At 38.8% G+C, this 27,533-nt stretch overlaps 2 protein-coding genes and 1 long non-coding RNA gene across 3 annotated transcripts in view; 1 reads left to right on the forward strand and 2 right to left on the reverse strand.

The window, feature by feature from the left end:
• LOC113536633 (sodium- and chloride-dependent GABA transporter 2) lies at window positions 1–14,458 on the reverse strand. The gene is made up of 14 exons (XM_026930704.3): window positions 14,186–14,458; window positions 11,023–11,157; window positions 6,923–7,063; window positions 6,712–6,799; window positions 6,488–6,620; window positions 5,941–6,075; window positions 5,551–5,654; window positions 5,003–5,127; window positions 4,782–4,894; window positions 4,519–4,656; window positions 4,102–4,204; window positions 3,851–3,951; window positions 712–882; window positions 1–547 (listed from the first exon to the last, which is right to left on the reverse strand). The coding sequence occupies exons 1-14, from the start codon at window positions 14,421–14,423 to the stop codon at window positions 431–433; spliced, it is 1,842 nt and encodes a 613-aa protein (XP_026786505.3). The 5' UTR covers window positions 14,424–14,458; the 3' UTR covers window positions 1–430.
• Window positions 7,492–23,462, forward strand: LOC117599231 (uncharacterized). The gene is made up of 3 exons (XR_004579697.2): window positions 7,492–7,851; window positions 23,160–23,237; window positions 23,345–23,462. It is a non-coding gene; the product is annotated as an uncharacterized LOC117599231 (long non-coding RNA).
• Window positions 22,409–27,533, reverse strand: part of LOC113536636 (sodium- and chloride-dependent GABA transporter 2-like) — a 16,331-nt gene continuing 11,206 nt past the window's right edge. The window contains exons 10-15 of the mRNA XM_026930718.3: window positions 27,383–27,495; window positions 27,121–27,258; window positions 26,732–26,834; window positions 26,481–26,581; window positions 23,362–23,532; window positions 22,409–23,198 (exon numbers count right to left, since the gene is read on the reverse strand). Coding sequence (XP_026786519.3) covers window positions 23,082–23,198; window positions 23,362–23,532; window positions 26,481–26,581; window positions 26,732–26,834; window positions 27,121–27,258; window positions 27,383–27,495 — 743 coding nt within the window. The 3' untranslated portion in view covers window positions 22,409–23,081. The remainder of the gene's footprint in view (window positions 23,199–23,361; window positions 23,533–26,480; window positions 26,582–26,731; window positions 26,835–27,120; window positions 27,259–27,382; window positions 27,496–27,533) is intronic.

Genomic DNA, 27,533 nt, shown 5'->3' on the forward strand with positions numbered 1-27,533 from the left:
GATAGTCTGTGTTGTCAGAACACAGAAATTTATTAAACAAGCACTGGTTATTGCACTGTCAACAAAACAAGCAGCTGGAAAAAAAAAACATTGCCTCTACTGTCATTTTATCAAATATACTTTATGTATGGAGTGATGATTTGATCTAGTATTGGCCTTCACTGCATACATCAGTCTTTTGCAATATCAAAGTAATGAATGTTCATTTAGCAAGGACAAAAAACATAATTCCATGCAATAGGCTATGTGGTCTTGATGCACACGGAGTAACATGAAATACTCTAATATTGTAGATTATAAATTTTGCATGAAACTGTTTATCAAATCACAGTGTGTAACAGTTATGTTCAGGAGCTGATGTACAATGAGACAAATAGACAGTTACCCCCACAGTAGACAAGTACCCCAATGTAAACACAATGCTTTTGCTTCAAGGTTGTTCTTGCCCTTGTGGTACAGCTGTGAAGCCAATAAACGTTGAACAGTTTTTTGTTTTGCTGGAGTTCAGAAGAAGGTTTCTTTCTGGGGTGCAGAGAACATGTAATCTCTAAGGATGGGCAAAGGTTAGAAGTTACAATAAGTAAATATAAGGAATAACAATAAGTAGTCAGTTTCATTCCGTAAGTTTCCTGTGTCAGATACATAAATAAGGAAGAATATACAAGCATTAATCATTCAGTGTTCTCACATTTAGCCTGGAATGGAACATACCTGTCTTATTGAGCCACTGGAAGCGAGGAGAGCATAGATCATCCAAAGAGGAACCAATAGAGTTGAAGAGAGTGTGAACCACCAGCCAATAGCATAGCCCCACCAGGGGTATTCAATTATATTGTTAAACTTCAGAGGAGTGAATTTGACCAGAGAGAAGACAAATGTACCCTAAAGAAAAAGATACTCATAAAATTCAAGATCATATATTCTGTAACTATTAGTATTTTTACAAATAAAGTATACTGTATATAATACATAATGTTTGGGTGCCAATTTTCTTGTGTTTGTGCCCAGTAGCTATTTTTCTGTTCAGAAATGAATGTGCCTCCATTGATGTGGGTTGAGTGGCACAACAGGGGGTGTGACATTCAAGATCTTGATTCCTATTTTCGAGGTCACTAAAACTGCCTATTCCTGAGACCCCTGTCTTAGCATAGATGCAGAAACAAACATTTTCCTTACTTCACATGGAAGCTTAAAAGTCCTGTCCAGTTTGGCACAAACCGATTTTGAGAATGAATACACTACTTATGTCAAATATAGTTAATAACTTACTAATGGATTTTCTTGGTACGAAATAGGAACAAACAACTGTGACCACAGGCCTCCAGACCATGCACACAAACCACTGCATGCTCCTCATACGACTGCCGCCTGGATGCTGAAAGGCTATGGACAAATTCCTGAGGTCCCTGCCACCAGAAGAGTGCAGGGCAGTCCCGCTGCACCCCCAAAGAAATGACTCATGCGCCCTGGCCACACTGGCAATCGGCAGAGGGGAGCAAAAAAAGTTCTTCCCGGTCCCCGCCGGGATACCCCCCCACCAGTGCCAGGACCCTGGTAGCAGCGGGGAGAAGAGAGCCCAGAGAAGCCACCACAAGTACGCCACACTGCCGGATGAACCCATGCCCACTGAGCCAGACCCGCCACTCCCTCCCTGTGCCAACAAACCCTGGCTGGCTGGCTGTTTCCTCTATGCTCGCTCCCAACCCCGAGCCCCCACCATCACCATCAAAGTAGATGGCATCATAGAAGAATCTGCCAGCCCCTGGTTCAGCCCCATTGTGTTGGCCTGAAACCCAATGAAAGTCTCAGGCTCTGTATTGACTTCCGGAGACTGAAGCAAGTATCAGAGTTTGACAGCTACACCCTTCCCTGGGGGAACAACCTGGTGGAGCGCCTGGGGAGAGCATACTTTATCTCAACCCTAGACCCCACAAAAGGGCACTGGCAGGTAGCCCTAGCCCTGGACGCCAAACCCAAGACAGCGTTCAGCACCTCCACTGGCCACTGGCAATACCAGGTTCTCCCCTTTGGGCTCCACAGAGCACCCACAACATTCCAGCAGCTCATGGACATCGTCCTACATCCACACTGGCATTTTGCAGCAGCCTATTTGGACAATGTCGTTATCCACTTGAACACATGAGCGGACCACGTGCACCAGCTCATGGAGGCCCTGAGCCAGCTCCGAAGGGCTGGGTTAACAGCAAACCCATGGAAGTGTCACCTGGGGCAGACAGAGGCACAGTATCTGGGTCACCACATCGGCCAGGGAATGCTGGAACCACAAGAGAAGAAAATTGAGGCAGTCAAAGAATACCCATGACCCACCTTCAACCGACAGGTACATGCCTTCTTGGGATCGGCAGGGTATTACAGGAGGTTCGTCCCTAATGTTTCCTCTCTAGCCTCCCCCCTCTCAGATCTAACAAGGAAGGGACAAACAGACCGGTTACGATGGTCCAAGGTGGCACTGCAGGTGTTCCGGACTCTGAAGCAGGTGCTTCCAAGCTCGCTGGTGCTTAGGGACCCAGATTTTGATCGGCCCTTCACTGTGCATATTTCAGAGACAGGCCTGGGCACTGTGCTCTCCCAGACCATCGATGGGGAAGAACACCTGGTTCTATACGTGAGTAGAAAACTGACTCCCACAGAACAGCAGTATGCCGGCATGGAACAAGAAGCCCTGGCCAAAAAATGGGCCATGGAGGAGCCGTGTTACTACCTCTACCTGGCAGACAAACCACTGAACGCTCCTCACATGACTGCCGCCCAGGTGCTGAAAGGACAGTGCCACTTCAGCACTACTGTTGTGGACTGCGAGAGAGCATATGGCCACAGGGCGAGGCGGAGGAATACAGCACGGCTGGTGGCTGATAATGACTGCAGCTCCTCACCCTCACAGAGAAGACTGAGAGGATAAAAGGGTGCCGCTGCCTCAGCAGGGTGAGCAGTTTCTGTCTCCCAGACTACGCTGATCCATTTTCTCTATGTTGCAGATATCGATGACGGTTACAACAGCTATGTCCACCCCCTGCGACACACTAAGAGACCTCATCCCCGGGAACCACGGGAAAGCCCTGGGCCCCTCACCAACACCGCACCATGCTACTACACCTGGCCCATGGCACACACTGCCCCGTGCCTCCCCAGCATGCCCAACACAGCCCACGGCCCCTGGAAACAGCACCTCACACAACTTTTACACTCCCATCCTCCCCCTTTTCCCTCACTGTGGAAGTGCAATGTACCTGTTTGAATCATACTTATTAAGCAGTGTGTATTGAGTTGTTGAAACATATCCGGTTTTCTAGTGGTATCACGCATTTATGGCCATATTTATCTAACTATCAGAAAACGTTGTCTCAACTTGACAACTCGATGGCTTGAAAATGAACATGATCTCAAATGAATGATTTGTCTACGAGATATTTTCTTATTTCAAAAGTCATGAAGCACATGCATGCAGTGTTGGGCAGCAAAGCTATTTGCTTTAATTGAGCCTAGTTAAGAGTTCTGTAGGAGTATTAATTGAATGAAATGGTGCAAATAAATATTTTTCATTAAATATTTTTGGTATCTAATATTACTCTGATGAAGTATCGACAAATTAATCAGTTGGCAAAGTAATCTTAATTTTAGCCCTAATTTGCACTGCTTAATGCCACTACTTGTGCTGATGGTCACAAAAATACAGGGAATACATCTTGCTGCAATCTTATACCTTTTTTCTACATGAAGCCTTGATCATGAGATTTATGAGCCCTGGATCTATTATCAGGAGCAGATGTGGTGAGTCAGTAATTTTATTTAAAATAACCGAAAAAGTCAGAACATATTTTCAGGAACTTACAGTGCAGACTACAGGAGTGATGTATTTCCAAGAATACTTTATTAAGAACATTGGTCGATAACCAATCATGTCCTCAATATTATCATACAAGCGATTAGCCCCTATGAAAAATGAATAACACATTGTCATAACCATCATTGACCTACTGAAAATGTTGTACACACTATATACTCACCTTTCTGGAAACTGAATCTGCAGCCCATAAATGTGCACTCATCTCAAATTGTAAATGTTTCATGTGGATTACTCACCATACACCCACCCTATACACACTGACTGCAGAATGGCGAATAACAGAAGTGTCATCCCACTGCAGCAATAGTAATCAAACAAATGGAAAATATACAAGCCGCCCTGGAGGATGAAACCGAGAGTCAAAATATGAGGCTTGGGTTAAGGAAAAATGAGACCATGGTGAAGTACTGTCTGTTAAAATATTTTGACTATATTATGTTGACAGAAACGTTTACAAACTTCTGGAATATAGACCACAAGAAATGACAAGAAATGTTTCAAACTAGTATCTTTGTAATATATCATTTAGAATTATTTTAAAACTGATGGGGATTTCAATAGGGAATTCTAAGGCTTTTGCTATAGCTCACATGTTTAGCAATGATAATAGAGTGCAAGATGACACTTCATCTAGGGTGATAAAGCATAATGACCTCTGTTACCATAACCAGGCCAATGAGGAAACTCCCAACACAGATGAAGAGCAGGGTGAGTTCACGCCGATAACCACGGAGTAAGTAAGAAGGGTACAGGTCAGTTATAGCTGTCATTAATGTCTCCAACCCCACAAACTAAACAGAGGGGTGCAGGACAGAAAAGACATATAAAAATTTATACTCACATCACATGTTTTATACACTAAAACAAGGACAGTCCTAAATAAGACTGCTTTTAACTGAGTTTTTTTTCTGCTGACCTCTGAGTCCAAGCCCAGCAATACTATCATGATGAAAAAACAAATGGTCCATAGTTGTGGAACAGGCATCATTGCAACTGCCCTGGGGTATGCAATGAAGGCCAACCCTGGACCTGGGGAAAAAAAACAAAAACAAAGGGATGATACTTTGTTCAATACATTAAACTTCCTAGATATGTGTATTGGTTGGAACTTAGCATGTAGGTTGGATCTTCAGTCACCTGACTCTGCCACGTTTGAGATGTCCGTCTCCTGCTCATAAGCCATGAAGCCCAGCACAGAGAAGATGGCAAATCCAGACACAAAACTGGTCCCACTGTTCAACAGGCATAGATAAATACAGTCCCTGCAAAGCAAAGATACAACAAGCTATCACTGACCATTCCAGCTATCTGGTTGTGTGTAAAGATAGCCAGGAATGGCTCTTGCCTTGTGACCAGCTGGAAAGAATGATTTACATTCTTTTACATACTCTGTGCTCTAGCTAACACGTATGTGTGTGTGTGTGTGTTATTGTATCAAAATTTATTGTAATGAGGGAGGAAAGTTTTAATTGATGCCTAGCATATATTAGAATTACAGTTATGTGGAATTTTCATGAACTTCATTAAATGGTACGCCCTGCAGAAATTCAGCTAAAGGAACTACATTTTTCCTGTTATATTGGCAATCCCTAAAGGTCTAATGTACATTTAGTAAGACTTATGAAAATGCTTAAAATGAGTCTACAATAATGTGTTTTGCATTTTAATGAACTTGTTTCCCTCACTTGTAGCAGTCGTTGTTGTACTTGTTGTAGCTTCCTAGAGCAGTGAGGGTGCCCATACAAAGAGTATAGGAGTAAAAAATTTGAGTTCCAGCATCCATCCACACCTAAATGCCATGAAAGAAAACTCAGTAGTCATTTGCAGTATAACATAGAAACAGCAGAAAACTCTTCTTGATCATATTATCTTATTGATTGTATTGAGTTACTGAGCTCAAACAAGTGAGTGATGAACTACATCTGGAAAGCATACTCTCATCTAAAAAAAAAAAAAAAAACATTAGTGCACTATTCATATTAACAGCTGACAATGGTAAAACCGTGAATATGCTTCTTCCCATACAGTGGTGTGTCCTATATTTTAAGCTTGGTCAGATTTCTATATGTTTCTACCTGTGTGTCTGTGAGACGTGTAGGATCTGGGTAGAGGTAAAATCTGATGCCATCAACGGCTCCAGGCAATGTGAGTCCACGCACCAACAGCACCACCAACATCACATAAGGAAAAGTAGCAGTGAAATAGACCACCTGAGAAAGAGAGTTCTCAGTCAAGACCAGAAAACAAGTCAAACTCAATGCCAACTGCATCAATGCCTCTGCTACCAAGAAGTCTACTCCTTCTTTCTACTAATTTGTATTCCAGAAATGCTCTTAAAATATACTTCGATCATGAAGGAAACTATTGAAGAAAAACATTTCACATTTCACCTTGCTATGACCTTAACCCTGTTTGGATCAATTACGAAATCTAATTCATCTGCTGCTTACAATGATAATTCCATATAAAGCTTAAACCACTCGCTCAACCACTCGCTCCTGAGATATCACGCTAATGAGAATCTCAAATGAAAATGAACTCAGTGAACTAATAAAAGAGGACATCCATCAGTTTCGAAGTCCATGATCAATACCTCCTGAATAAGTCTCATGAGGCTCTCACCTTGCCTGCAGACTTCACTCCCTTCCACACACAGAAGTAGCAGATGATCCAAGCCAAGAGGAGACACAGAGCCAGCTCCCACCTCACATTGCCCAGCTCATACACACTGCCTGTGAGATTTAGCACTCTCCTCCTGGAAAACACAAACCATATTTTGGCTATTACCTTCTGATACATGTAATAATACAATAGATTTATTGTAAAGACAGTATAAAACAACTCACTCCCAGAACTCTTTAACAGGTGAAGTTGCATTCTCAGGTATACTGAAGTTGCTAAAATTGTCCTTTTTATCAAAGTCAACACACATTTCTGTTAAGGACAGAAGACACAGCTGAACATTCAAGACTTGTTTCTAATACAGCACATGCACATAGTCAACGTACTAGTTAAGCCTGAATTTTGTGTGGTTTATCTTATAATATAAAAGTGTACCAGTGTTCCAGGCATTGCTGCAGTTAGCCCATGGTAGCTCAGTACTAAAAGAGGAAAAGAGATAGAAGAATGCCCAGGCCATGATGATAATGTAGTAGATGCAGCAATACAGCAGGACCACTACATTTCCATAGCCTAATCCTGCAGAATAAAAGTGGAAAAAATAATAAACTAATAAAAGTCAAATGTACACTCATCAAACAGCCTCATTCCTGAACCTCTCATATGAATGTTAACAAGTTACCAAGAACCTCGTAATTCCTTCAGCAGGACAACCTGCTCAATAGTTTGGCAAAAGGCAGATGTTTTATTAATAATTTCTGATAATTTTCATAGCCATACTATCCCCTAGGGCTGGGTGATACTCCAAAAAAAAAAAAAAAAAAGTGATTTTTTTCTACTTTATGAATGATTCTCAATTATGATTTCAAATTTTTGTTCTTAAATAATATAACTGAAAAATTATGCAATTTATTTATAAAGTATAAAGTATTTATTAGAATGGAATTTGTAAAATGTAAATGTGCAAAAATAATAACAGCATCGTCTATGGCAGATAGTGCAAACAATGGTTCTTTTAAGTAAAGGATATTAAAATAAAAGATATTTAAAAAAAAAATAAAATAAATAAATAAAAACATTTCTTGTACTTTTCTATGTACTTCTTGTACTTTTTTTTTTTTTTTGTATTTTGTACTTTTCTATAGATGGCGCTGGTAATATTTTTTGCAAAACTTAGAGAGCCCTTCTTTCTCAACAGAGAAAAAGGGGACCATGTCTTTCATTACATGAAATGCCACCGCAACTGAGAAGTCAACTTGGGGTATTCTTCTCAAATCCGGGTTCCTTCCCCAGTTACGGAATGACGTCGAATCAACATGGCTGCGCTCAGCATCAGAAACAAAGAAAGTAAAACTTCTTACCTTTAAGTGAGTTATACTGTATATACAAGTATTAGCTTTAGATTAATGAACATAGACATATTCATTTGTTAAATCTAAAACACTGACTACACAGTTCGCCGTCTGATAAAGAAAATGTACATCACTCATCCGCATTAGCTGCCTAGGTAGTTGCTAACAAAATACAAACATGGGGGCGTCAGTTTTCCCACTTTGTCTGTTGAACCTGCCGAGGTTGAAAATGACGTAATTCCGACCGGTGAATTACCACTTAGGATGTAATGCAGCATTATATTTTACATAAACTTGTTCATCTGACTTTTCAGACCTGTACCAATTCCATATCTCTGAAGTGATATTTGAACCTCTCTTTGCTATGAGCTCAGTCCTTGGCAAAGTGCTGCCTGTTTATCTTTTTTTTTTTTTTTTTCAAAATCTAAGCGTGCAGTGTTTGGGAGTAACGCAGTATATATATATATATATAAAATGTGTGTGTGTGTGTATACACTGCTCAAAAAATTAAAGGAACACTTCGGAAACACATCAGATCTCAATGGGGAAAAATATCATGCTGGATATCTATACTGATATGGACTGGGTAATTTGTTAGGAATGAAAGGATGCCACATCGTTTGATGGAAATGAAAATTATCAACCTACAGAGAACTGAATTCAAAGGCACCCCGAAAATCAAAGTGAAAAAATGATGCAGCAGGCTAGTCCATTTTGCTGAAATTTCATTGCAGCAACTCAAAATGGTACTCAGTAGTTTGTATGGCCCCCACGTGCTTGTATGCATGCCTGACAACGTTGGGGCATGCTCCTAATGAGACAACGGATGGTGTCCTATGGTATTTCCTCCCAGATCTGGACCAGGGCATCACTGAGCTCCTGGACAGTCTGAGGTGCAACCTGGCGGCGTCAGATGGACCGAAACATAATGTCCCAGAGGTGTTCTATTGGATTTAGGTCAGGCGAGCATGGGGGCCATTGAATGGTATCAATTCCTTCATCCTCCAGGAACTGCCGGAATACTCTCGCCACATGAGGCCGGATATTGTCGTGCACCAGGAGGAACCCAGGACCCACTGTACCAGCGTAGGGTCTGACAATGGGTCCAAGGATTTCATCCTGATACCTAATGGCAGTCAGGGTGCCATTGTCTAGCCTGCAGAGGTTTTTGCGTCCCTCCATGGATATGCCTCCCCAGACCATCACTGACCCACCACCAAACCGGTCATACTGATCAATGTTACAGGCAGCATAACGTTCTCCACGGCTTCTCCAAACCCTTTCACGTCTGTCACATGTGCTCAGGTGAACCTGCTCTCATCTGTGAAAAGCACAGGGCGCCAGTGGTGGACCTGCCAATTCTGGTGTTCAATGGCAAATGCCAGTCGAGCTCCACGGTGCCGGGCAGTGAGCACAGGGCCCACTAGAGGACGTCGGGCCCTCAGGCCACCCTCATGAAGTCTGTTTCTGATTGTTTGGTCAGAGACATTCACACCAGTGGCCTGCTGGAGGTCATTTTGTAGGGTTCTGGCAGTGCTCATCCTGTTCCTCCTTGCACAAAGGATCAGATACCGGTCCTGCTGATGGGTTAAGGACCTTCTACGGCCCTGTCCAGCTCTCCTAGAGTCACTGCCTGTCTCCTGGAATCTCCTCCATGCTCTTGAGACTGTGCTGGGAGACACAGCAAACCTTCTGGCAATGGCACGTATTGATGTGCCATCCTGGAGGAGTTGGACTGCCTGTGCAACCTCTGTAGGGTCCAGGTATCGCCTCATGCTACCAGTAGTGACAGTGACCCTAGCCAAATGCAAAACTAGTGAAAAACAGTCAGAAAAGATGAGTAGGGCAAAAAATGTCAGTGGCCTCCACCTGTAAAACCATTCCTGTTTTGGGGGTCGTCTCATTGTTGCCCATCTAGTGCACCTGTTGTTAATTTCATTAACACCAAAGCAGCTGAAACCGATTAACAACGCCCTCTGCTACTTAACTGACCAGATCAATATCCCAGGAGTTTAATTGACTTGATGCTATACTCTGATTAAAAAGTGTTCCCTTAATTTTTTTGAGCAGTGTATATATGTATATATTCATTCTCGATTAGAACATTTTGGAAATCACATTAAAACATGAATTTGAATTAACCAAATTAATCATGAAAATCGCCCAGCACTACTGTCCCACCATGTTATCTTTGCATATATTGTGTATATTGTATTTCATAACTGCTTCCCAACTGGCATTGCAGCAGTCACCCATACTATTCTTTGTAGCTGGTAAGCCTAGGGCATGGCTCCATATTGCTGTTTCAGGCTGAGATGAAATGGGCTGTGTGTGGGCAAATCAGTAGGCATTCAGCTGAGGACATTATCCCTGGGCCTGGCTGAGGAGGTGGGTTCTAGTAACCCTGATTAGGACAGGAAATGCTTAATGTTTTTGTGCCTTGCAATGGTGTTTATTTCACTGTGTAAATTTACATTCCTATCCTAAATGAATACATTTATGGGTACAGTGTGGTTTCTATTAAAGGTGTCTGGGCTTACTCTTGGGAATTAGGAAGAAACTCTGAGTGGAGCCATCAAATCAAATTTCTTGTTTAGAGGTAACTGAGAATCGGGAAGGAAAAGACAGACTGATCAAATCAACTGCAATATGATGTAGTCATTGCTGTCAAGATTTAAAAAAAAAAAAAAAACTACTCAAAGTAGAATAATATGCACATGAGAATAGTGCAAAGAATCAAATAAAGATCTAATAGTATCCTGATATTATGAAAATACATTGAGGTTGATAATCATGCATTGTTATGATGTTCACCTTCATTTGCTAATTGTGCAAAATTGTTCAATTTATCATTTGGGAATTCAACCATATGATTTGGCTGCCAGGTATAAAATAGATCTTTGATAGTTGCATACAGCAAATCCTTCTAAATTCCCTTCAAATTACAATCTACCTCCACCCTCATTTACTTGGCTCCCCAGTAGAGGCAAGGATTCAGCAGTGGATGGGCTGCTTTCACCACAGTGAAGAAGTCGGGGGCTTTGCCCACATACAAGAAGCCATAATTAATCATCCTCTGGCCTATAGTGCCTGGCCCGCTGCATGCTCCACTCCTGAGTTATCTTAAGGTACCTTTGGAAAACAGCCATGTTACTTGTTTTTTAGGTTAAAAGCATAAAGAATCACCTTGAAACAAAGGGCAGATTTTCCTCCAGCAGGTGATGCTGCCCTGACTGGTGTACTGGCCCAATGATATCTCCAGGAGAAACAGTGGAATGCCACAGGCAAACAGGAAGATCAAATATGGTATTAAAAACACTCCTGAAGAAGATAGACACAACCTTTAACCTTTGAGCCAAAATGAATTATACTTACAGTAGCATAGTGATTGTTCCACAAAACCTACTTGTCTGCAGCACACATGGTGCGCCACACCCCACTCAGGAGAATGTGATTAATACAAATACAAATTATATTTAAGCGGCCAACAATGTCATGGGATACTCTGGATTCTGAATGATACATGCGTTTACAAGATGTAAATGCATCCACTGTTGATGATGACTTTGCCAGCTATCTTTTGTCAGAGTTCTTACTAAATAACTGTTGATAACAATCAAGAGTCAGAAACAATTGTGCTTTGATGGGTTATAGTGATGTCACATTATAGGCAGCTTTAGTGTAGACTGAATGTGAAAAAACATTTCCTCGAACATTTCTATTCGTTTTTAATATATCAAAGAAAAAGCAGTATAAGTATCCTCTGGACCTCCATGCTTAATTTTCCCATTTTATGGGTGTATTTTCCAAACAGAGTGAAATCAAGGAAGGAAACCATCTCATTTTAACTAAAACATTGTTTTAGACTGCTTTCAGAAGGCTTGTTTCCATGTTTAGTTGCATGTTTATGGAAAATAATAAAACATTTTAGTTTATCTTATATGTTTTTCTTGTCAGTGTATTTGTGAATTTTTTTTTTTTACCTTCTAGTTCTGTTATCGTCTACTGACAGTGTCAAAAGGCACAAGATAAAAAACAGGCACAAGCTAGAAAAAAAAAAACTAACCTATGAAGTAATGAAATATAAATAGATATAGATATACTATATTTTTAGATATAGATAGTATGTATACACTGTTAGCTACATTGTAAGATCTGATTTATTAGTGCCCCAATGAGACTCTTTGTGAGACCCTAGAATCTCCCTAGTGCTGGTGCTCTTCAATTTCTGAAATGGGAGCAATGGTTCTGCCTGATGAAATATTCATTTTTATCCCTGTTTATCTACCAGAAATCCAGGCAAAAACAAGTAAAACATGTGGGAAGCAGAACAGAAACAGCAGTGCAGCAGTGTTGCTCTATGTCGTAACACTAATTGAGGCACTTATATGTATTTAGAATATGTTAGTTTGGACAAATGTTGGGGAGCCATTTGAAAGCAATTTCCTGGGCTGTATATACAAGTATTAGCTTTAGATTAATGAACATAGACATATTCATTTGTTAAATCTAAAACACTGACTACACAGTTCGCCGTCTGATAAAGAAAATGTACATCACTCATCCACGTTAGCTGCCTAGGTTGTTGCTAACAAAATACAAACATGGGGGCGTCAGTTTTCCCACTTTGTCTGTTGAACCTGCCGAGGTTGAAAATAACGTAATTCCGACCGGTGAATTACCACTTAGGATGTAATGCAGCATTATATTTTACATAAACTTGTTCATCTGACCTTTCAGACCTGTACCAATTCCATATCTCTGAAGTGATATTTGAACCTCTCTTTGCTATGAGCTCTGCCCCTGAAGTTCTGAATAAACAGTTAGTTTATATATAATTATTATATATTTATAATAATTAAACAATCATTGGCATGAGGAGAAGCTTGACTAAGCATTAAATATCCTAAGACTTGCAGCACTAGGAGTTAAAAAATGGGCGCTGTATCAAGTTTGCTCAAGTTTGGAGGCTGTCCTGCAGGCATGCAAATGTCAGTTTTATCTTTGTCAGTTTACTGATAATCGATTGCTTTGTACTAATAATGCAAAAATTGTTGGGTCACATACAATAATTAATATTAGTCATTATATAGCTTTGCAGAGTGTTGTGTTTGAAACACCCTGGATTCTGTATTATATTATTAGAAAGAAAAATGCAATTTTGTTTATTCTAATAAGTTAATAACAAGTTAATAAACCTACATTATTGTCATTTACACCACAGTGGTGTTGAATTCTTGAATATGATTGGTCAGAAGGTGTTGATTAAATTTCTATAACAGCAGCTCTGTCAGTAGTGAGGGCTGCAATTCAGATCACAGGATAATTTTTAATGTGCTCTTTATAACATGTCACGTCAATGCCGAACTCTCGTGGGATATTGGTGGGGAGATAGTCAAATCCCGAGATTAACAGGTGCCAGTCTCCTGCCCCACAGGTAACCTATGGGCCACCCACTCTTTAGTACAAGTTTGTTTCCTCTTGTTCGTCATGTGCACAAGCCAAAGTTCCCAGACCCCTGCCTCTAAGTCATCTGGCAACAATCACCTTGCAACACTTAAGCAACCACTTGGAATATTATAGCACTGTTTTAACATTTATAACCTTTAAACATGCTTCAGAATTTTTAACATTTTATTCTTTACGTATAACCTATAAACAATTGCTCTTTGTAAACCTGTAAACAGGCTCTTTCAAGCCAACTTTAGCCTTCTAGTAATACCTGATTCCAAGCCTTTGTACTTGTGTTTGCTATCTGGGTAATGATCTTGTTCTCTGTCCCCTGGATTTGTGTTTGAGGTTTTGCCACATACATTCTGTTTGCTGAACGCCTGAAATTTTGCCTGTTTTTGACTTTGTCTTTGCTTATCGTTTTTGGATTTGTGGTAGCTGGCAGTGGTAGCCCAGTAGTTAAGACATTGGGCTTCTGATTGAAAGATCATGAATTCAAATCAAAGTACCACCAAGCTGCCATTGCTGGGCCCTTGAATTGTATAAATGAGATAAATGTAAGTCACTCTGGACAAGGTTGTTTGCCAAATGCTGTAAATGTAAATAGTCACCTCAGGACCATCGTTCAACTCTCTGCTTCTAAAATTGCAAAAGTGTACATGCCTTCCATTTCACATGAGGTGTGTAGGGCCAAGAAGTTATTTATGATAAACTTCTCTCACAGTTATAACTATTTTGCTGATCAAGCACATTTGTTAATGAAATTTAGCTATGTGCAATACATTGAGGCATTGCTGGATGCATTTATATAATATTAACACAAACATGACTTATTGATTTGTTAATCATTTGGTAAGGATCTTTAATAAGAAATAACTTGTTCATTCTGTACACCTACCACCTCCATTCTTGTAGCACAAGTAAGGAAACCTCCACACATTTCCTAGGCCAATGATTTGTCCAGCAACAGCCAGGAGAAATTCAACTTTACTTGACCACTGGCCTCTCTCCTTAGTTTTGGCCTTTGTAGTAATTCTTCCTGAGTTTGAGTTTGACTCTGGATAAGACAAGTCAGCCTCTGGATCATTATGTATCGCCATATCACTGGAAGGAGGTAAAAGATTATTTTTAAGCATCTACATTACTAACTTGGGGACACAAACTTCAGCTGTTATTTTTAGGTCATTATTATTTAAGTAGCACATTTAATCAAATGATTTGAAATAAAATACGAATAAGAGCAAAGTAGTAAATAAAAAGACAGCCTGAATAAAAAATCATTTTAAAAAATCTCTTTATTTATTTGTTTATCTTTTATCTAAACTGGATTTCAGAGCTTTGGGGTTTGGGGTTTGATCATGAGCTTGAGTTTCTGTATAAGGAATAAGTAACATGTATAGACCTACACATTTTACCTCATGCAGTTCTAGTCTTTGAACATCTTTGGCCTTCACTTCTGCTACAATTGACAATCCATGTATTCATTCTTTATTAGATGGACTCTGCTTAAATCCATTAAATGCACTTCCACAATTCAAACCGAAGACTGAATAAGTTCACTAACTTTCTTTTGGGTGGAATATAGTGGAAAATTTCATCCACATACATGTCAACTTACATTAATGCTCTTTTAAAATGCTGGATTATTTTTTCTACCAAAACACTGGAATTATACTATTGGGTTATGTTTTTGAGTTATTTCCACAGTGTTGGATACTTAGATAATCAAGTATGAGTCCTATGGAATTTGAGACAATGAAAATTCAACCCCTCCAGCTCCCCACTATCACAGGTATACAGTATACCATATAGAGTGTTTTGCCACTTTGTAAACTGAAGGTATAAAGTTCATTCTTCTTAACAAGCTTTTTTTTCAGACTCAATCTAATTTATTCATAAAATAAGGATTCCCTACAGGGACGACTGAAGAATGGTTCTAAATTTTGTAAGAATGCACAGATACCAAAAAGGAATTTGGTTGCAAACTGCTTGCTAGTAATGGTGCTGCCTACAGAGTTTTAAAACAAAATTAATTGAATTTAATAACCTATTTTATTAACCTAATTAAAGAAACACATGAAAAATAACTCACATGACATGACAGAATAAATCACTTTTTACTTTCCAGTAAACTTAGTCTTCACAATCTTAACTGAGGATCTGATGATTTAATTCTTGTCAATTCTTAGCATTTTCTTGACAAAATACATATCTATTCTGATCTCTAATCTATAAACTTGCTTCACTGCAAGTGTTCATAAACAGGCATCTTTGAGTGCAATGATTCAGTGGTTGGAAAATTAGGTTAGGCAGGATTGTAATTAAATAGTTTACAAACACTGCTATATACTACTACTAATAATAATAATAAGAAGAAGAAGCATGAAGCAAAGTATTTGCTTTGATTAATATCTTGATCAAAAAATAATATAATACAATACAATATCTTTTTTTATTTTGTTGCTAAAATAGTCACTGAGCATAATCTCTATGGCATTTTAAAATGTAAGACTAAAGAGAGAAAGTAATAAAGATTAGTTCAGGCTACCTGATGGAAGCAGTCAGTAGTTTAAGAAGTTGGACAAGTTTCCCTGGATCTAAATACTAAAACTTGGGTGAATTATTAAAAAGTTCTGCTTAACTTCCTTGGTATAAAAATCTTTAGCTGCCCATCACTCTTTTTATATCAGGCCCCCAGTTGTTGGAGTAGGTGGGTGCAGCTGGTTGTACAGCATTTCCTCTGTGAGGTATTTGCATTTGCTCATTTGGCTGCAACTTTTATCCAAAGCAATTTACAATTTCAATGGTGACAAATTTCAAAATTAAAATTATTATTAGTAGGAGATAGGAGGAGGAGGGGAGGAGGAGAGCAATATTATCAAATAATGTTTTTTTTTTGTGCTGCTAGCAGAACATCCTTTCTTTTTTGTTTTCCATACACTGAATTCATGATATTGTAGATGTCTATTTGACAAAACAAATTGTGTTGTTTACACTCGAACTTAATGTCAGTATCTTTCAGATATGCTACTTTATATATGTACTGCAGTTAATATTTGCTAAACATCTCCACTTAGAAAAACTGCAACTCTTAAAGGGCTATTATTGATGTGATTTTTCAGTTTCAGTTCTGTGAGAGACATGAAGTAAAGTAAATGAAAGGAAAGGAAATGAAAGTTATAAAGCACATTTAAAACAACAAAAGTTGACCAAAGTGCATGCATAGAGATGCTGTAGAGAGCAGAGTGTTATCTGCAAAACCAGTTAAAAGGTATTAATTTGTTATTATTCTAAATTAAATTATATAAAGAAGGTAGATGTTAAATTATTATATTATATTATATTATATTATATTATATTATATTATATTATATTACATTATATTATATTATATTATATTATATTATATTATATTATGAACAGATATTATAACATATAATGTACATGTACAGTGAAAAACAGATAGGCCCCAATATAGATTTTTGGGAGACAGCAGCAGGTAGTGTTGCTCCCTCACAGCCTTGGGCAAAAAGGAGGTTGCCATTATGCATCAGATAAAAGCACTGAGATTGCATATGAAATGGATGTTGAGAGAAAACTTTGCAGTCAGCAAGAAAAATGCAAAACAGCTACTAAGAACTCAGTCGTGAGGGATATATACACTCACTGTTCACTTTATTAGTAACACCTGTACACTTGCACATTCATGCAGTTATATAATCAACCAATCATGTGGTGGCAGCACAATGCAAATAATCATGCAAATACAGATCAAGAGCTTCAGATAATGTTCACATCGAACATCAGAATGGGAAAAAGGTGTGATCTCTGTGACTTTGATTGTGGCATGGTTGTTGGTACCAGATGGGTTGGTTTGAGTATTTCAGAAATTGCTGATCTCCTGGGAATTTCAGTCAGTCTCTAGAGTTTACATAGAATGGTGTGGAAAAACAAAATACATCGTGTGAGCAGAGGGTCTGCAGGATGGAACACCTTGCTGATGAGAGAGATCAGAGGAGAATGGCCACAATGGGTTGAGCTGACAGGAAGTCTATATTAATTCAAATAAGCACTCTTTACAACAGTTGAAGCCTGGAAAAAGACCAGGTGATTTTTTTTTCTTATCTTCTTTTTAATATTCTAATCTTCTAATCTAATCTTTCTAATCTTCAACCATCCGGTTTGGGTGAGCCTGTGCCCATGATAACCTCTTATTCTTGGCTGACACAGGAGTGGACGTGTGTGTGTGTGTGTGTAAACTAAAAAGATTAAAGGGAAAATACTGATAAATATATATTATATTATTGCAATACAGTTAAATAGTAAAAGACCATTGTTTATTTAAAAGTAAAAGCACAACCATAAACTGAAGATCAGATTATTGCTGTAAAATTAACAGCCAAACTTTGTGTTTGCTTTTATAGAAATACTGTTAAATATGCAGTATTGCTGTACATTCAGCATAATTTTTCTGTGTATTTTATGACAAAAAGCTGGCAGCTGTGGTTGCCAGAGATGTACAGTATAAAAACAGTATTGCCATACCCGATACATTCAGGTCCATAAGTATTTGGACAGTGACTAAATTTTTGTAATTTTGCCTCTGTACACCACCACAATGGATTTAAAATTAAGCAGTCAAGATGTGGACATTAATTCAAGGGGTTTCACAAAAATATTGCATTAACCATTTAGGGATTACAGCCCTAAACCATCCATTTTCACAGTCTCAAAAGTAATTGGACAAACTAACATAATCATAAAAAGTAGGATTATTTTTAACACTTGGATGCAAATCCTTAGCAGTCAATGACTGTCTAAAATCTGGAACAGATTGGACATCACCAAATGTTGAGTTTCTTCCCTTGAGATGCTTTGCCAGGCCTTTACTGCAGCCACGTTGAGTTGCTGCTTGTTTGTCAGTCTTTCTGTCTTCAATTTTGTCTTCAGTAAGTGAAAAGCGTGCTCAATTGGGTTAAGGTCAGGTTACTGACTCGGTCATTTAAAGAACATTCAATTTCTTTGCCTTAAGAAGCTCTTGGTTTGCTTTTGCGGTATGTTTTGGGTCATTATCCGTCCGTACTGTGAAGAGCTGTCCTATCAATTTTGCAGCATTTGACTGAATATGAGCAGAAAGTATAGCTCTATACACTTCATAATTCATCCTGCTACTTCTATCAACAATCACATCATCAATAAACACCAGTGACCCAGTTCCATTGGTAACCATACATGCCCATGCCATAACACTGCCTCTATATGTTTGACAGATGATGTGGTATGCTTTGGATCATAAGCCTTTCCTTTCCTTCTCCATAGTCTTCTCTTCCCATCATTCTGGCACAAGTTAATCTTGTTCCAGAACTGGGCAGGCTTTTTTAAAGGTTTTTTAGCAAGTCTGGTCTTTCTGTTCTTGAGTGTTACCAGTGGTTAGAATCTTAAGGTAAACTGTCTGTATTTACATTCATGTAGGCACATCTTGATTGTAAACTTTGACAATGACACGCCTACCTCCTCGAGAGTGTTCTTGACTTAGCTAGATGTTGTGAAGGGGTTTTTCTTCAACAAGGAAAGAATTCTACATTCATCCACTTTATTTGTCTTCCATGGTCTTTCAGGCCTTTTGGTGTTGGTCACCAGTGCATTCCTTCTTTTTAAGAATGTACCAAATTGTTGATTTGGCCACTCCTAAAGTTTCTCCCAAAGTTACACTGGCTCAAGGGCATCCTGCATCCCTTCATATTCATCGATCATAAGAACCTTGAATATCTAAGAACTGCGAACCAACTTAATTCTCACCAAGCCAGATGGGCCCTATTCTTCACCTGGTTCCAGTTTACCATCTCATTCTGACCAGGCTCCAAGAATTGTTAACCAGATGCTCGCCATATACACCCAGCCATGCCACGAGAATCAAGCCAAGAACCCATTCTCCCCGAATCATGCTTCATGGGTGCACTGACCTGGGATCTCAATCAAGAGATTAACCATGCCAACCACCTCCACTCTCCAAGCACATGCCCCCAAGATAAAACCTTTGTATCCCCTAATCTATAGACCAAACTCATCACTTGGGCCCACACTTCACATGCCACTGGACACTTAGGCGTCCATACCCACCATACACCCACGACCTTCTCTGCAAGAGATACTGGTGGCCCTACATGCTTACTAACATCCACCTATTAATTTCATCCTGTACAGTGTGTGCATAATCCAGTCCCACTAACCCTGCCTGCAGAGAAGTTAATGCCACTACCTACTCCACAACGCCCATGGTCCCACCTTGCTCTGGACTTCATGACTGATCTCCCTGCCTCCCAAGAGAAAACAGTCATACTGGTCATCATTGATCCATTTTCCTGCGAGTGACTGTCAGCCTCACCTCGGCTACCATCCCCAGGCCAATGGCCAAGTGGAACAGGCCACCCAGGATGTAGGCAAATTTCTGCAATCCTTTTGTGCCAACAGTCAGGAGGATTGGGCCCACTTCCTCCCATGGGCCGAGTATGCCCAAAATTCACCGAGGCATTCAGCCACCCAGCTCACCCCTTTCCAGTGCGTCCTCAGTTACCAACCTCATTTGTTCCAGTGGGATTCCAACCCCACATATATTCACCTGCAGTCAACAAGTGGTTCTGACAGAGTGAACAAGTGTGGGAGACTATGCACCAGTGCCTAGAATAGGTGGTGCAGGGCAATAAGGAGTTCCAGAGAAACCTAAGCCTCATCCCAGGGGCCGACCCAGAAAGAACTGAGCTCCTTGAAGGGGGGTTCTGTCATTTCAATGACGAATTTGACTTTGGACTCCATTTTCCAGAATGCACCGCCGCCTACAAACATGACCACCATGGACTCCACCTCCCAGTTCACACACTCAAGTTCACCTGAATACTAATCACAGACACCTGAACTCAATCACACACCACAGCATATAAGCACACTCCAAACATACACACACCTGGATATACCAAGCCTTTGTTCCATGTTTGCTTATTCTGGTTTTGACCCACATTTGTTATCTCATTTTGTTATTATAGCCTCATTCCTTGATAATCTGTTGTACATTGCCTGACCTTTTGCATGTTTTTGGATTCTGATCTTGATATTACCATTTGGATTTGTTTGTCTCCTTTAATAAACACATTCACTGCAACTGTTGCCACCTCTGCCGCCTGACACATAGTAACACTTTTTGAGGAAGGCAACACTGAAAAAAAGAAATTCATTTGAAAAACATGGCAGCTTTGTTTTGTAATATAATACTAACAGATCTCTATTTTTAGACAAATTCTTAGTGTAAATAATTTTTACACTAGGTAAAAGGTAAAAGACACAACAGCTTTTGAGGCCATGACAATGTATGACTCCCTTAACGGTAGCTGTACATACTTTGCAGGCCGGATTAAGACCACACAGGGCTCTCGACTATGTTAACACCAAGGGTCCCCCAACTCAGCTGTTAATTTTTATAGAATTATTATCTATTCTGCCACTCAAAACTGATACCCTAGGTTCTGAAACTACATACACTACTACTATTAATATGATGTAGATATGAAAAAAGATATAGCAGAAATTATTCACCTGTATGAATAACATGGTTTTGCACAATAGCTGCGCTGTGATGATGTTCATAAAAGGTCAGCAAAGTCATCTTTATTTCCATATTTAAGCACACATCAAATAAATGAGATATCATGTTCTGCTATTACTAACATGTTTTTATTTGATTTTATTTTAGGGTAAAATTGGCTGACAATATCTCGTGCACAGAATGATTAAAACAAATATGAGCACATCACATTTTTCAACTGAATGGTAAAGATCACATGGTGATTTTAATCAGTATATTTCCTCATTTTTCCGACACTCACGATTTAAACACGTTTCTAAATTGTGCTTCAGGTGGAGTTTTAACCAGTGTTTTAATGCTGTGAGATAAAACAGGGTGGTACAGTGGCCTGTGCAGAACGCAAGAGGTCACTGCAGGTATGGATCTGCTGTGAATGTTAGATAGTGTGTTCAGTAGTATTTCAGTTCATTAGTAGTTCAGTAGTAGTGTACTACCATCCATTTATATATACACATATATATGCACAGCAGGCTGTGTTTGGCAGAGTGCCTTGAGTTTGACACGTGCTTTAGAGTATCTTACCATTAGATGCTCTTCTTCCTGGCCTTACAAGAGGCAAAATCTTTGATAAACCATATCTCTAACCATAACACATTACAGGGACATACACATCAGGTGGCTCATTCTCTCCTGTCAAGCCATTTTTATTTTAATTTAAAGGTAGTCTAGAAAAGAAGTGTTCTCCTTACGCAACTGGTAACAGGGCTATATATCCACATTTGGAAAAATTATTCAAAAATCTCATTATGCATGGAAAGCAGATCAATATCAGCATGCAGGCACTTCATGACTTTCTTTTGTATTCCCACTTTCTTGTGCTATAATTAGGCTACTTATTACCTGTCAATCGTGCAAAGACATCCAACCTCTGAGCTCAGGCCTTAAGGCTTCTCTCCACCTAGCCCCTGTTATAATTCAGGTCTGAACTTTGGTACCCGATTCCTCCAAATCTTTCACCAGTTCCGTTGTTGTTGCTCTGGGGTTCCGCTGAACCTTTCGGATCAAGTTCGTTCATCCTTTGGAGTTAATTTTCCTGAATGATGCAGTGTCTGTGTGGTCCCAAGATTTTTATATTAGCAGTTGTTTGCACAGATGTTCGTGGTACAATCAACTTATTATAACCTTGTATATAACTTGACCCATGACCCACTGGAATTCTGATATAGTAAATTGAAGCCTAATGAAATTTGTTTATAATCAATTGTTTTAAAATTGCCTTTATTGAGTTTTTTTTTTTAATTAATTCTGCTAACTGTAATAAGTTCTTAGTCTCTTCCTTCTCCACCTACACAGCACTATAACACCTAAATTCAGCCCATGTTACTAACCTTGTAAGACAGAGCCAAGTCTTAGCAGGGACATAGCATTGCTGTCAAAAGTAGGCTATATATCATATGGATTTTGTTCATGAGAAATTATAGGAATGGCAATAATTGTGACAGGGTTTTTGATTAAAAAATGCTTGAGATTTTTTTTAAACAATGATAGACAACAAAGATTTTTATTTGTGCTTATCTTTATCAAGGGTGCCAATGATTCTGGAGGGCCCTTTAGTGCGTGTTGTCAGAACACAGAGAAATTTATTTAAAGAAGCACTGGCTAGTGCACTGTCATGAAACAAGCATCAATTCTAAAGAAAAAACATTGCCTCTACTGTCATTCTATCAAATATACTTTATGTATGGAGTGATGATGTGATCTACAGGGTGTCCCAAAAGTCTCCATAAATAGGGGAAATTAACACTTTTTATCAAAATGTCTTCCAAAATTTTTCAGAATTTTCATTCAGTTTATATATATATATATACGAAGGCACAACCAACGTGGTGCTGGCATACATTGTCCCCTATGTATGGAGACTTTTGGGACACCCTGGAGTATTGCCCTTTATTGCATACATCAGTCTTTTGCAATAAGTAATAAATGTTCATTTAGCAAGAACAAAAAACATAATTAATTCCATGCAAAAGGCTATCTGATCTTGCTGTACACAGAGTAACATGAAATACTCGAATACTGTAGATGAAAAATTTTGCATGAAACTGATTAACAAATCACAGTGTGTAAAAGTTATTTTCAGGAGCTGATGTACACTAAGACAAATAGACAAAAAACCCACAGTAGACAAGTACCCCAAAGGTAACCGAATACTTTTGCTTCAAGGATGTTCTTGCCCTTGTGGTACAGCTGTAAAGCCAATAAAAGTTGGACATTTTTTTCTTTTCCTTGAGTTCAGAGGAAGGTTTCTTTTTGGGGTGCAGAGAACATGTAATCTCTAAGGATGGACAAAGGATAGAAGTTACTATAAGTAACTGTAAGTAATAACAATAAGTAATCAGTTTCATTCAGTAAGTTTCCTGTGTCAAGTACATAAATAAAGAAAGATATATGAGCATTAATCTTCAGTGTTCTCACATTTAGCCTGGAATAGAACACACCTGTCTGAATGAGCCACTGGATGTGAGGAGAGCATAGATCATCCAAAGAGGAACCAACAGAGTTGAAGAGAGTGTGAACCACCAGCCAATAGCATAGCCCCACCAGGGGTATTCAATTATATTGTTGAACTTCAGAGGACTGAATTTGACCAGAGAGAAGACAAATGTACCCTAAACAAAAAGATAATTGTTAAATTCAAGATAATATTGTCTGTACCTTTTATTATTTTTACAAATAATGTATAAAAAGAGAAAAAATAAATATTATGAGATCTCAAATATTAGACTTCTCAAATAATCAATCTGATATATTCTGTAGCACATGTATTTTTATGTTATACAGTTTTCGGTTCAACAATATATTTTTAAGTATATAATGACATTGAAAAAACAAGTGAGAATTCTTATCATATACATTTTAACATTTATCTTATTTTGAAAAAAGCCCTTCAAACATAGCTCATGTACTGTTTCAGTTGTTTAATCCTAGACTGCACAGCTTAGCATGAATTCTGTACTTTATAGTGTCTATGGAAAACATGCCAAGCATTCTTTTGCTCTTTGTATTAACATAATGTCTGTGTATTTAGCCCCTTAATCATGTTTTTGCGAATTTTGGACTCTTGAAATTCAACATAATTAACTAATTAATTAATTAAATGGATTATTATTATATGGATCAGTATGAGAAGTCTAGCTATATGTAAAAATGAAAAACATCCCTGTGCTGCACTGCATACATTTGCATACAGGTTCTTAACAGAAATGAAAGCAGTTGATTTTAATGAAAATCACAGTTGGTTGCCTAACCACACCTCTTAACGTAAGCATTCAAACCCAAACCAGTTTTCACACTTGCTGTAGGGTGTCATGTCAACACCGGAATCTGACTTGGACTCAGTTTCCCAGAGAAAACCACAGCCTACAAACAGGGTGGACTGCAACTCCTGTCACTCACACCCATTGTCACGTTCACAGTCACCCAATTACTGATCATGCACATCTGAGTTCAATCACACATGCACACTCACACACTCAGACTATTTGGGTGCAGGTTTTCCTTCCAACCAAGCAGAAGCCACACTAGAGTCTACTGAAAGCCAAGGTCAGCTGATTAAACAGGTGGAATCAGGTGTGGCTACTGCTTGATTGGAATGAAAAAGTGTATCCGCACTTGTGGATAAGATTGGACACCCCTGCCCTATGCAGGGGCCTCATGACATAACCCCCCCCCCCCCCACCACCACCACCACCACCAACCAAGAAAACATTGAAAACACTTATTTTTCAAATGAACACGAATTTACTATTACATAACATAAATATGAAGTAACTAGTGATAATTAATCCCAAATCTGAGTAACAAACCTGTTTCAAATTACATTCTGATTGTTTAAAAATAAAAAAAAAACACACAAGAATTAAACAAAATACAAACAGGCAAAAAAGTGCAAAAAACTATAGATACATGATACATTCCGGCACACTACAGTGCAAAATTTGGAGGTTATTGTTTGAGTAGTCACTTTTTTGCAAAAAATTTGAGAATCTGTTCTGAATTTGAGAATTGTTTCAAATCTGCACACACCTTGACTTCTTTGCAGCAAAGTCATCAATGATTGCATCACAAGACAAATTTTGAGACACACTGTGATTGATGCTGATCACTGCAAGTACAATGAGATGCTCTTGGGCCATGGTAGACCTCAAGTATGTTTTGAGCTTTGAAAAGCTCCTCTCCGCAGCTGCCACGGTCACCGGGATAGTCAAAGATATCCTCAGTGCCACCACATGTTTGGGTAGATTTGTTCAGTCACTTTTCATGTGTCCAGAAGTCCAGAATCTCCATGCTGGTCAATATTTGGTGGTATACTTCAATGTATCTGTAGATGTTAGCCAGCTAGTTAGCCTAATTAGCCTCTTTCTTTCATTCCCATTTTTGAGCATAGACTGGAAAATGACATACCTAAACTTAAATGATTGCAATTCATGAATGCTTTAGACTACAGGCCTAACCATGGTCTCTTTCAAAAGAAGACACTTAGGAGTTTTTTGGTGAAGTGAAAGCAAGCAGCACTATAACGGAAAAAATTATAAATAAATTAAGCTTAAGTTTATTTTAAAGAAAATACACTGCACTAAACTTGCACTGAACTTAAATAAAACAAACAAAAATGGCACACAGTGTCCATGTCAGTTAAGAGGTTCTAAATATGCTATTTCAAAATAGTAAAGAAGCATCAATGGCTGACAAGAGCAGTTATTAACTTGTGATTCTTACCTCTATAGTGCTCTTTTTTTTGCTCCTCTTCTTTGCGCCACTCCCTGCCTTGTGAACCCGATAATTTTGTTCTTTTTTCACTCAATTTTTCAACATATGATGAGGATCCTATTATGCATCGTGTATAATTGTGTAGCACTAACGGCATAACTAATGCATATGGTAACAGCGCCGGCATGCCTAACTAACGCATTATGGTGATGTATCATAATCGTGTAATGATGTAGGCAGTGTTTAAATTAGTCCAAAATGACATGTTGTCAACTCATAAGTTTAAAAAAAAAAAAAAAACTTTCGTGCGGCGCCCCTCTGTCATTTTGCGCCCTAGGGGAACGCCTATGTCACCTATACCACAGGCAAGCCCTGTGAGTAATATTTCGGATTTCTAATCATTTGTTTGTGGTCAATGTGAGAAACAGTGGAACTGCAATGTACCTGTTTGAATCATGCTTATTAAATGCTGTGTATTGAGTTTGTGAAACCTATCTGGTTTTCTAGCTGTATCACACATTTATGGTCATATTTATCTAACTTTCCTAACCTATCAGAAAAATTTGTCTCAGGCTACTTTGTCCAAATAGTCTGCAGTTTGTATGACAACTCAATGGCTTGAAAATGAACATGACCTTAAATTAATGATTAGTCTATGAGACAAACATTTTCTTATTTCAAATGTCATGAAGCACATGCATGCAGTGTTGGGCAGCAGAGCTACTGTACATGAAGCCATGATCACCACAATTTATGGCCCTGGATCTATTATCAGGAGCAGATGTGGTGAGTCAGTAATTTTATTTAATGTAACCAAAAAAGTCAGAACATATTTTCAGGTACTTACAGTGCAGACTAGAGGAGTGATGTATTTCCAAGAGTACTTTATTAAGAACAATGGTCGATAGCCAATCATGTCCTCAATATTATCATACAGGCGATTAGCCCCTATGAAAAATGAATAACACATTGTCATAACCATCATTAACCTACTAAATATGTTGTACTCACTATATACTCACCTTTCTGGAAACTGAATCTGCAGCCCACAAATGTGCACTCATCTCAAACTGTAAATGTTTCATGTGGATTACTCACCATACACCCACCCTATACACACTGACTGCAGAATGGCGAATAACAGAAGTGTCATCCCACTGCAGGAATAGTAATCAAACAACTGGAAAATATACAAGCCGCCCTGGAGGACGAAACAGAGAGTCAGAATATGAGGCTTGAGTTAAGGAAAAATGAGACCATGGTGAAGTACTGTCTGTTAAAATATTTTTGACTATATTATGTTGACAGGAACGTTTACAAACTTCTGGAATATAGACCACAAGAAATGACAAGAAATGTTTCAAACTAGTATCTTTGTAATATATCATTTACATGAATTATTTTAAAGTTGAAGGGGATTTCAATAGGGAATTCTAATAGAGTGCAGGATGACATTTAATCTAGGGTGATAAAGAAAGCATAATGACCTCTGTTACCATAACCAGGCCAATGAGGAAACTCCCAACACAGATGAAGAGCAGGGTGAGTTCACGCCGATATCCACGGAGTAAGTAAGAAGGGTACAGGTCAGTTATAGCTGTCATTAATGTCTCCAACCCCACAAACTAAACAGAAGGGTGCAGGACAGAAAAGACATATAAGAATTTATACTCACATCACATGTTTTGTACACTAAAACATGGACAGTCCTAAATAAGACTGCGTTTAACTGAGTTTTTTTCTGCTGACCTCCGTGTCCAAGCCCAGCAATACTATCATGATGAAAAAACAAATGGCCCATAGTTGTGGAACAGGCATCATCGCAACTGCCCTGGGGTATGCAATGAAGGCCAACCCTGGACCTGGGAAATCAAGCTAACTTAACACTTCAAACACACTG

Source organism: Pangasianodon hypophthalmus, chromosome 2 (genome assembly GCF_027358585.1).
Source record: "Pangasianodon hypophthalmus isolate fPanHyp1 chromosome 2, fPanHyp1.pri, whole genome shotgun sequence".
Taxonomy (NCBI): domain Eukaryota; kingdom Metazoa; phylum Chordata; class Actinopteri; order Siluriformes; family Pangasiidae; genus Pangasianodon; species Pangasianodon hypophthalmus.